The sequence below is a fragment of the Haliaeetus albicilla genome, chromosome 4 (assembly GCF_947461875.1).
Source record: "Haliaeetus albicilla chromosome 4, bHalAlb1.1, whole genome shotgun sequence".
Lineage (NCBI taxonomy): Eukaryota > Metazoa > Chordata > Aves > Accipitriformes > Accipitridae > Haliaeetus > Haliaeetus albicilla.
Window position 1 is genome coordinate 21,221,919 of NC_091486.1, and position 12,066 is coordinate 21,233,984.

Here is a 12,066-nt window from a genome sequence, read left to right on the forward strand (position 1 = left end):
GAACAGCAGAGGATATGGACATAGCACTCCTAATTAAAAATACTTGCATGCTTGAATAGTTTTTAAATAAGTCAGTTTCTAGATTAAAACGTCACACAACAAAAATCACTTTACGCTTTCATAGCTTCTTATTCACAGTTCCCAAATAGCTCTACACACACAAAAAAAAAGAATTAATAGTATTCAGCATCTAAATTTATTCAGGAGGGGATGTCAAATATAATATCTCCCCAAATTAGGCTTTTTTTATTGTTTAATCATTTTTCTCCTTGGTGTTGGGCAGCTCTATTTTTCTCCTCTCCAGGCTGCAGCCCCTCCATTCTTCACAAAGACACTGTTTCTCTGTTCAAAGGTCTGCATCCTCATTTGCTTCGCACAGGCTCCCTCAGCTGACTGGGCTGGCAGAGTTCTGGGCATACTCGCTGAACTAAACAGATGTCACCAGAGTTCCCTCCTGCACAGAAAGAGTACGTGTGTAGGGGGGAAATAATGTTCTCAGCCTAAGAGCACAAATTCTACTAGAAGATTTTTATAAGCCTTTCTACTGCCCTTTGCATCCAAAGAAACAAATGATTTGCAAAGAGAGATTTCGAGAAAGTACTAAATGTTCTAGTTAAGGTTCAAGTGTTGAACAGATTTTCTCAGGAATTATTCAACATATGAATATTAAGAGCTTTCAAATCCTAACAAAGGCTGTAATGTGAAAATAGTACTTTAAACAGATGGAAAAAATTAAAATAATGTTATTAAGATGTATCTGACAAAGTTTTGGAATATACATCTGGGTGTTCATGTGTCATACCAACTGCTAATGATAACCAGAGCTTTATCAGTTACACTTAAATTAAAATTCATGTTAGAATCACTAAAGTAATTAACCGTGCTTGTGCAGAAACACCAGTGAACTCTATCATAACTTCCAAAACCATATGCAAGAGTTCCACTTTTCACACTCCTCATCCTGGAACAAGCAAGAGTGGATATGAAGGTTTTTAGCCTCAAATGTGTACAGACAAATTTGGCACCAAATCCCACGCCACCCCAAGCAGACACTTGTAGAGGCCAGTGCTTCCCGAGTTCCAGGCTCTGTAAGCAGTGACAGACATGGTGCCTGGCCCTTTCTATCATTTCAAAAAACAGAAAGTAATTTTGCCACTGGAATGGAAGTGTGTGTGGGGGAGTATTTGGGAAAGAATGTAGTGGTGGAGCATTTCAGTGTGCTGGAAAGCATACCTCACACCAGGGTCACATTTTCACACCACCAGTACCTACCTCTTTTGCTCCATAGGTAACTACGTTTAACAGAAGATATACAGGCGACTGGGATATCACAGCACATTGCTAGCCATATTGCTAGTATTTCTTTCTTCCCTTTGTACAAGTATGCAGGCAAATGTATGTCCAAGGATTAACAGGGAAAAAAAAAAAAAAATGTATTTGCTCTTACAAGGATTAATGCACTGAATTTCTATCACATGACTTAAGCTTCCCAAAATACTTAAACTTAGCCAAAGTACTACAGAGGAAGTAATATACCTCTGACCTATTGGAAAGAAAGGACATACAGGATATATTTGGAGAAACTCAGCGGGTGTTATTCTGTCCAAACTCCCGGTACTACTATTCTCTCCTATGATTTATCTACACACTTGCTGGTACAGAAGTAAATACAATTAAGGGGACAAGGTTATGCATTTGGTATACTGAGAAGTGGATGCATGAAATGTTCCTCACCAATTCTGAATCATATCAGAATCATACCAAATGATCTTCATGCAAACTTCAGTAAGAGCAAACAGCTAGTCCTGAGCACTCTCTTCTCCCAGGTAACCCTGGCTCTATTCAGGACTTCCCTGATTTTCATAGTGCTCACTAGGTCATTACCCAACCTCTCCTCTAAAGGGCTGACCATCAAGACTCAGGCAACTGAGCCTCTGGTGTAATTTCTTAAGCATGGAACTCATCCCTCCCAGAAATTTTAAGTAAGCTGTTCTGTGGCAGTGGCTAATAAATCTTTTCAGAAATACTTTATGATAGTTTAGTTGCTTCCCACCCTTCCCCCATTCTCCCATCTTCTACTTCCCTTACTTTTCTAAGGGGTAGACTGGAGATTTAAATTTCTTTAGGAGTTAGGATTGTGTCAATAACAGCAAGCTATATTTCTACAGTTGAGAAGTTCTATCCATCATTTAAAACTGTAAATGTTTTGACTAAAAATCTCCACTTAATTTTTCCTACCCAAGCATAGTTTACATACGCTCCTTTACAATAACTGAAAACAGTGTAAGGATACAAACATTCATAGGATAAAATGAAGATATCACAGTCTAGCTTTATAAATAAAGCATTAGGAAGAAAATCAGCAATGGCATTTTGGACATAATCAAATGCTTTTCTTTTAAAAGAAATTTTCTTTTAAAGAAGTCTTATTACTAGAAAATTGCATCCACTTATGAAAACTGAAGATACACATACTGCATTACACAACAGCACTTTGCAAAACCCCTTGAGAGTCCTCTCTACTTGCAAGTTTAAATAAACTAGTTCTAAACATACTTCTGGCAAGAGGCATCTTGCCCAAAATTAGAACTGACAAGTGAGGGATTTCAGTATTAAAGACTTATGTGCTCATTTCCAATCTGATTAAACATAGAAATTTGCTGGACAAATATTAACTATTTAAACTTACTAGTCATCTTCTGAGTCTCATATAGAATGAGTAAATCTTGCTACATAGTAATGTGTAAAAGCTACCCTTACATCCATTGTACTAATTTCTCCCCTAAAAATAGGAACTTATCTCCAAAAACTAATGCTTTAATCACTCTGAAATTGAGGCAGAAAAAATTCCAACCCTCAAAACAGAATTTAACTGCTTATATAAAGAGAAAGCAGTTTCTTTTTTAAAGGAAGAGGAGTGGAGAAGCTGTAGGAGGTAAACATTAAAACCCTTTTTCATACTGTGAGAAACTGGACTACAATACACTGTGAATTTGAAGAAAGACAACAGTGAGAGCTCTGTTCCCTTAAAGTTGGCTCATTTCACTGTTGTCTGATGTTACTACTTTGGCATGTTTCTATCGACACCAGGCAAACAGTTTATCCAGGCAAAACTGACATTTCACTTTGTCTTCCTTGTGGATGTTACAAAAGAGATTTGTCCATAATAAGGCACATGTAGAAGGTCACCCTGGTCCACAGAAGAAATAAAGTATGTATCCAGTCCGCCAAATAAACTGAAGTGCAGGCTTCAGAACTTAGGCATTCTTAAAAGCAACATGATTTGCAAGGAAATGCTTCTTGTAAGGCAAAAGCAGATAAAAAGTAATGCTTAAGAAAAAAATAAAGTATACCCTAAGTTCTGTAAATTAACTTAATGGGACACTGCAATAACAGCAAAACTCCCAGACATACTAAATAGCCCAGTAAACACACCAATCAGCCTGGTGAGCAACCCAAAAAACACTTTAAATCCTACCAGCAGGACACACATTTTCAACAGTGGGGAATATGAGAGACCAAATTCTTATACTGTTTACAATAAAATAATGGTGGTCTAGTGTGACCATTGTACTTGCCTCATTACTGAGAACTGTCTTGGATTAAACGAGTGTAAGTCGATCACTTTGGGTTGAGAAAACATTAATGCACATGATACAGATGAAAAAATGCTATTCAACCATCAAAACTGACTTTATTCTACAATGCTTTTACATTTAATTTCAAATTCCATATTTAGGATGTGAATCCTTGGAATAAAGACTGATTCTTACTACATATTTAAATAGTGCCCTATTTAATTTGTAAAGTTGCAATGCCTGTAAATGACATTTTTATTTAAATAACATTATTTTACAGTGTCCCTTGCCTAACAACTTATGTTTTTAAGGGAACTTTCCTTTATTTTACAGTTAAGTGAGACTGGAATTCTCAATAGCTAGAGATACCTTTTATTTTATTTTAGAGACTTCAGTGGAAGCTCTGAGAAACAAGCTTCCAAATCTTCCCCTTGCCAGCATTACTTAAGCAGTGCTTGACCTCACAGCAAAAACAAGTATTTGTTGGTTTCTGTTAGTGATGAAGCCCCATTATATTTTTTTCTGTTCTCCTAATTATGTGCATACAGTTTTGAAAAATCAAGAGTCTGATTCACCCATGTGAAATAGAAAAGTAAGTTGGAAGGGACCTTTGGAGATCATCTGGTCCAACCTTCTGTTGAACACAAGGTCTTGGATTAGGTTATTGCAGGAGTCTGTCAAGGTACATCTTGAATATTTCTGGTGAGGGAGCTTCTACCACTTTTCCTGAGTGACCTATTCCAATGTTCAGCTGTTCTCATGGCGATGAGTTTTCTTCTTGTACCTGAATGGAATTTCCTCTGAAGCAACTAGTGCCCACTGGTCCTCATCCTGTCACCATGCATCCTTGTGAAGAATATACCTCTACTTTCCCCGATAACACCTTCTAGGTATCAGAAGAATGTGATTAGATCCCATCTGAGCCTTCCTTTTGCTAGAACATTTACGTTCTCCAACCTTTAAACATCATGGTGGCCTTCCACTGGACTCTTGCCTTGTTTTTAATCTCTATCTTGAACTGCAGGAACCAAATCTACACATAATAGTACAGGTGTGGCCTAAAAAGTATTAAGTACACCAGATGCGAGGTGGATCACATAGCCAGACCCCAGCCTGTACTAGTGCTTGGGATTACTCCATTCCAGATAGAGAACTTCACACGCATCTTTTTTTAAAATCTCATGCAGTTCCAGCCTGTCATTGTCTCCCTGAATGGTGGCTCTTCTGGTGGACCTGCCTCTCTGCCCGGTTTGGTGTCAACTTCAAGTTTGTTGAGGGTGCATTCAATTCCATCATCTAGGTTGTTTATAAAGATGTTTAACAGTACTGGCCATACTACCAACTCCTCAGGAACTCCACCTGACAACCAGTCTGACTTTGAGCCATTAACCACCATCACCGGAGCTGTTTAGCCAGTTTTTGTCCTATCTTGTGGTTCATCTGTATAGTCCATACCTTACTTCTTCAACAACAAAAAAAAATGTTGTGGTAGACTGTGACAAATACCTTGCTAAAATAAAGGTAGATGACCTCATCCTTCATCCTTGGACTTCTGCTTGCTGCTAACTTACAAAAGCCTTTCTTGTTATTCTTGACATCTCCTGCCGCTTCGAGCTCCAGGCTTGCCTTTGCATTCCTAACTGCATCTCTGCATGTCCAAGAAGTATCTCTGTATTTCTTTTTGGGAATTGCTCTGTCCCCTTCCCATCCCTCACATGCTTATTTTTGCACTTGAGCTCTCTCAGTAGCACATTTAAATGAGACTGTCTATTTTTATGCCTACTCCTTTTCCCACTTAGGGGAATGGACCACTCTCATGCTGCCGGAAGGCTGTCTCTGGAAATATCTCAGCACTCTTTCAAGAAGCAGCTTTATCTTCCAAGGAAGTCTCTCATAGGATCCCTCTTAAGAGTTCCCTGATCAAGTTGAGCAATATGTACTATGCAGTCCAAATTCATTCATTAGATGATATTTATTGGAAAGTAGATACTAAAAAGACAAAATATTTTACATGAATTAATAAAATTCAAAGCAAAGAGCAAATATTTGCCCACATTTAAGTCCCAAGCTCTGTATTATCTGATAAATCACTGTGCAATCAAATCAGAATAAAACAGAAGTCATCTTAAAACACACATGCCAAAGGCTTCTAAGTTCTAAGGGAGCTGCACAAAGTAGTACAAAATAGAAAATACACACAAAAATATAACTTAATCTAGACTTCTGTCCTTTCTTTGTGAGCTGTTCAACTTCAGTCAAATCACTTTAGAAGAATAAGAAATGTCAGCACAAAATAATAAATCTAAGCAATTTTGTTGAGTGACAGATCCTAGCCCAGCAGTCATACATTACTGTTAGACATAACAGGATATTAATCATTTAAAGCATGTTGACATTAATAAATTATTTTCAAAAAATTTGAATTCAATTAAAAGACAAACAAGAGGAGGTAAAAAAAGATCATGATTTTTTTTCTCCCCCAAGGTTCCTTTTATTAAAATACAGAAAGAAACCTTTGTCTTCTTCAAATGATAAAGCTTTTCAGCAGGACACAATACACAAATTCAGAACTTCTGTTAAACAGTGCTCTCTTGTGGTTCTGTGCATCAATGAAAGAGTAAATCATTCCATAAAGATAAAGGAAGTCACACTTTGAAATTTCTTATCTCTGGGTCTAACAAAAAATTAATCCCTCAGACTTGTATTTCATTTAGTTCTGCATTTTATTTTTCTAGCATGCCAATAACCTCATTTATTAAAGACCACCTTCAGATACTGCATTCAAAGCAAAGTATAAAATGAAAAAAAAAAATTTTAGCCTTGATCTTTAGTTAGAATTCACAGTTGACAATTTGTGCAATACCAGGATAATACTTAATGCATCAATTCTCCCAAATTCTACTGGCAGAATTTCTGCATTGCATGGGATATATAGGTTACTTAAAAATGTAGCCTACATGTCTAGGCTTCAATTAAATACATCCCTATTCAATTAAAATAAAAATGTTACTTTAACTTGCTGGGAGCACAAGAACGTTAAGACTACTCCCCAAGATTTCTACCTTTTTCTAGTAAGGTAATGTAAAGAACAAACTACTCGTTATCACATGTAACTAAAACATTAAGAAATTACTGGAAATGTCAAAACATCAATTACTAGATATGACAAAGTGAGACAATATTCTCACATTTAAATATATAAACTATTCATCCAAAAGAAGAAAAAGGTGCTTACAATAACAACTTATATAAAAGAAGTTAGTTTTACCTTTTCAAAATACAGCAGCTACTTTGGATATGGGATATGAAGTTTAAAAGGAACACATCTTTCAATTTCTGTAGTTATTTTCAAACTAAGATTTTTAAAAGCAAGTACTACACTTTTATTTCCCATTTGTTTCAAGCCTCAGCAGATATTAACAGGGTTAATCAGGATTATTATGTCTAAGCGTCTTAAGAGAAGTGAAGCAAATGTAACTAACCTGTTCATTCCTATCAAAGCTGTTAGATTTCACAATATCAGATGCCGGTCTGACCTGGGCTTGTGCAAGTTCCTGGGGAGCGCTCTGAGAATTTGGCATAGGCGGTAAAGGAGCTCTCCGTTTCTTCGGCATTTCAGATGGCAGAGTGTTTGAATCATACTGCTTGCTAACAGTGTTAGATCTCGTGATAAATGTTGGCCTTGGCTTGCTCATCAATGGAGTTGCTGGGGCACTGGCAGCCTTGGGGTGCAGGGGGAAGAAAAAAAATCCAAGTTACTTATACTTTCTGGAAAACCATCAACAGTATTGATTGCTCAATACGAATGTTTCTAGAAGTTTTGCCTATACAAAGTTACACCTTACTTGTTCTTTTTTCTTCTTGCTTCGTTGAAAAAAGCTGAAAAATCCTTTGTTTTCTTTCTCCTTCAGAACATCTAAGTTTTCAGATTGGTAGGAGTCTAAAATAGAAAATAATAGTTCTAGATGTTATTTATTGCACAGATTATTTCTCCTGCATTCTTACAATTTCACTGTCTGTCATAAGCCTCCTGGAAGGATATACAAAACACAAGTCACCTATAATAGTTTTTCTAAACACTGCAAAATGAACAGGTTTCCTACCATCTGTGTTCTTCCTGTCTTTCTCAGAACTAGGAATAGATGAGTTTCAGCTGCTGCTAATGCCCCTAACACCTAATCCAGCCCATCCCACTTGTCATATGTTACGGTTCATATCACAATGGCTGTAAAAGGGAAAAAGAACATCAACCTCTCCAGCTCTCAGTTCCTAACAGTTTAAATTCATGGCAAAGTGTGAGGTGGGACAGGTCAGGCACAAGCCTGCCCATGGTGTGGCTATGGAGAAAGATCACCGAAACACCTGAGAGGTGCTGTGCACATAACTGCATGGCAGTCATAGTAAAGATAGTCAAGTCCATTCTGGTATCTTGCAGAATTTATCCTCCTTACATTGTCTTATTCATGCAGATGATTTGTAAATCTAAAGGTTGTCTCTTTTTAATTTTTACTAGATTTAACCTTCTTAAAGAAATCCTACTGAATGCAAATGCAATGAGCAACAGAAATCATCAGCAAGGCCACTATGGGTTCTTGGTACAACTATCAATATAAACATGACTGTAAATGTAATCAATCGATCTAGGATAAAACTATACAGAAATACTTCATATATAGCTGGGTATATCCACTTCTGTATTATCTTTTAAAATATGCATTTATGATAGGACAGAGATAATTACTCATGTCACAGTTAAGCAGATGTTACAATAGGAGCGGATGGTAATGTCATGTAAGTGCTACAGTTTCACCACCTGTTTCAGTAAATCGTACCTTGCAAAGACGGTAAATTTAAATCAACTGGTGATGTGGCTACAGAAAGACAAAAAGAAAGACGGAAAATGTGAATCTGAATCAAGGATGCAGTTATAAGTTACAAACACAGAAAGCCAGGCTGAATCTTCAACATTAGGAAAAAGTAACTGGGTACTTTCCCAAAGTAAAAGGATGTGTATCGTTACCACCTAATGCTATAAGCCATTTAAGAACTTGAGCCTGAAGACATGCAACACAGACTGGAATCTTGTAAATAAGGAGAGACACTCCACTTACATTTCTGAAGGAAAAAGGAAAATAGGTATATAGAATAGTCTGCTCGCTAAGTTTTGGATTGTCAGGCAGTCCAAACTTGGAAAATAAAGAGGATTGTAAAATTAAAATATCATCTGAATAAAATAAAATCTGAATTTAAATTCTACTAAGTAAAAGGTACACCTCGCCATTTACTTTCATGAAGAAAGCTGAAAATTCAGAGCTTTGAAGCTGTCTGCAAAACTGAAATGCTGAACTACTTTGTCTTGAGGGAGCTGAAGTATACCTACATTTCCTAGCTGGACACTGCCACGTAGAAAGCATATATGCCCTCACATTGTCTCCTAAGGATTTTTGGCTATTGACTCAAATGAAGCACATGTCATACTGTGCAGAAGGCAGCTCTGCCAGTCTGTAGATGAAAGCAGTAGCCAGACGACAAACAAGACAATGCACTAAGGGCATATGTAGTCCAAGTAACATGTTTAGGCAAGTTAAAATATGTTTTCCAGTGGGGAAGAGAAAGATTCTTCATTTTTGTTTTGTTCATGGGAAAAGGACATATTTTCCAAATCTGTCATTCTCCTGTTGTTCAAGATAACTGGCCTTTGGGAAGTAATTGAGAGAACTTTTGAAACGGTAACCACCAAACGATAAGGTTACTGTATTTAGGTAGAAGGGGGGAAAGGACACAAACAAACAAAAAAAAACCCCAAAACAACAAAAACCCCCAAGTTTTAGAGCAGAAGGAAAGAAAAACAAGCAAATAGAACAGTGGTCAAGACCAAGAGTGAGCCCATATTACTGCATTCTATACTGAGGTAAGAATTTCCTGTGAGAAGTGTCTGAAAAAGAACAAATCACACTGTATAGAATTTTTAATCACAGTACAATAAACTCTTCATGAAAAAGACAAGCTTACAGCTAAAGGTGAAACCAGACATACGAAATATATACAAATATAAGTTAATTCATTGTGCCCCTGTTGGACCACAATTAAAAAGAGAATTATTATTCCTTCACAATCTATAAAATTAGCAAACAGCACTTAGAAATATACATAAACACCATCAGAACATTCTAAAACTTTTAAAATTTTAAATAATTTTTAAACAAAACTAAATTTCTCTAATGTTTGTTCTTTTCAGCTCCTCTTGATTCTATGTCTTTTTTATGAGCTAAGGGAAAGTTGATCTTTTTGGGGAAAGGCTGGGGGAAAGTAAGGAAGGGATTGCTTTTAAGTGATCGTTTGCACTTAGCCACCTTTGCTGGTACCTAACACTTTCTTAGAGAATGAAACCTTTATAAAGCACTTCTCAAACATAAGTACAGGTAAACTTGTCCCAGTTTCAATTTTGTGGAAGACTAATGACATATATACTAAATGGCTAGAAATTAATTTCTTCGTAAGTAAAAAAAACCTCAACAAACTTCAACATTATTGAAATACTAAGCAATTATCTTTTCTATAACTGCAATGTACAAAAGTTATCTTACCTCGACTGATATCCATGGCATATAATTCTCTTAGTCCAAGGTCATTAAGAGATTTTGTCACATCAAGGGCTTCTTGAGACTGGTAATTCTTCAACAGCAGAGTGTGTGAAGGATCAAACTCACATTTACTACAGATAATTGGTATGAGTTCTTGAAGGGGTGAATGTGGACTAACTCTTACTACCGTCTTCTGTGTCTTCTTGTAGTTTATCACTACCCTTACTGTTTGCTAAAGAGAAGAAAATTCCAATAAATACCAGCACAAATTCTGAAAGAAGTGGGATTTTTATAACAGCCTTACAGTAATGAAAGGAATTCCACTTATGGCCAACTTCACCAATGTTATAGATTCAGAAACATTACGAGAGAAACTAAGAACTATTTTGTGATTCCCTTCTACACAAGAAAAGGACACATGAAACAGTCTGCTCCTCCTTTAGCATCTGTCATTTGCCTGTCTGGCAGAGTACAGAGTACACTGAGCTTGCAGTGAGATGCCCTACTAGGTTAGGTTACATTAGGTAGCTGTAGAAGTCAGCCAAAGAGCCACGAGTGCACGCATGTGTGCGCAGACGTAGAACGAAGGTAAAAGGGCAGCAGGAGAGATCCCCTGGCCTCGTGCAAGTGCTTTAGATAAATTAAAAAAACAGTATTCTTCTATACAGCAGGACAAAGGGAGAAGGAAAGATTTAGGCAACACCTAGAAGTTGCTTTAGTACTTCTAAAAGCTCCTGCCTTCTTAAGAAGGAAAAAAAGCCTAGTAACAACAAAAAAGTACAGTATGTATTAAAGGAAAATGAACATACAATCAGAAGGGCATATATATCACAGCATGACAGATGGCACAAGTTGTTGATTTTCAGTTTGTGGAAGGCTGTATTCTGCCACACTTCATCTGCAGAATTTGTCAAAAGGACAATAAGGCGTGGGATTTCAGATAATATTGTAATGTTTCCTTCTTTCGGCAGCAAAGACGTTTGCTGCAACAAACTGAGATATATTTTACCTAAGAGGAGGTTATCAAGAACATGGAGCCAAGCATTTCACGGGGGTACATGGTGAGAGGATGAGACACAACAGGAAAAGCTGAAACAAGAGGCTCAGCTACCAGCTTAACTTGTTGCATACAATAGTGATTCTAATTTCTCAATACACTTTAATTTTAGTTCTCACCTCTGGTATAACCGGAGCAGGTTTCTTCTTATCCATTTGTTTTGGCTTTACAATCACCTTTTCCACTTCAAGCATTCCCACTGGTGTGTTGGGTTTAAATTTAATCAGACTGTTTTCTGCTGATACCAACTCTATGGTATAACTTGATGGATTTAAGTGGTACTGTGCACAGAGAAAGATCAGCAAGTCCATCATGGGCTTCCTGTAAAAGACAAATGGAACTGTCACAACAGATGACAATTAAGCAGGCCATAACAAAACGTGGTGCTAAACATTTAACCCAAGTCATCCTTTCCCTTCCATGACTAAATAATTACTGCCAGGCACCAACTTTAAACATCTTCAACATCAAAAAGAAAAAAGGCAAGCCAAATCCCAAAAAGCACCACTAAAAAGAAAATGAAACCAGCTCACACAAAAGTATGCCAAGTGCTTGAGCAAAGGGGGAAATTTTTGCTTGTGTGAAGTGATGCTTTTCCCGAGGTCAGCAGGGACATGTGAATTAGCCACCTCATTTGACATTTAATGGGAACTGTAGCAGCGGTGATAAACGGTATTCATTAAAAACAGCAAAAGCTGTTCCTTCCAAAGCTTGAAATTTTTATATCCATTCTGAGGTTACAAGGGACTTTATTTTCAGAAATTCTGAGCATGAGCCATTTGGAGGAAGCAGAAGAAATGAAGTTTGAGGATGTCACCTTTTAAGGAGGTCTTACATTAGGGATCCC

At 37.0% G+C, this 12,066-nt stretch overlaps 1 protein-coding gene across 11 annotated transcripts in view; it reads right to left on the reverse strand.

The window, feature by feature from the left end:
- The window catches only part of COBLL1 (cordon-bleu WH2 repeat protein like 1), a 96,482-nt gene that overhangs the window by 24,978 nt on the left and 59,438 nt on the right, over positions 1 to 12,066 (reverse strand). For 9 of the 11 annotated variants that reach the window (XM_069781262.1, XM_069781265.1, XM_069781264.1 and 6 more), the window contains exons 3-7: positions 11,339 to 11,540; positions 10,166 to 10,394; positions 8,411 to 8,449; positions 7,424 to 7,518; positions 7,061 to 7,300 (exon numbers count right to left, since the gene is read on the reverse strand). In XM_069781262.1, the coding sequence (XP_069637363.1) occupies positions 7,061 to 7,300; positions 7,424 to 7,518; positions 8,411 to 8,449; positions 10,166 to 10,394; positions 11,339 to 11,540 (805 nt within the window). The remainder of the gene's footprint in view (positions 1 to 7,060; positions 7,301 to 7,423; positions 7,519 to 8,410; positions 8,450 to 10,165; positions 10,395 to 11,338; positions 11,541 to 12,066) is intronic. The other 2 variants (XM_069781266.1, XM_069781263.1) reach the window with 2 other exon arrangements.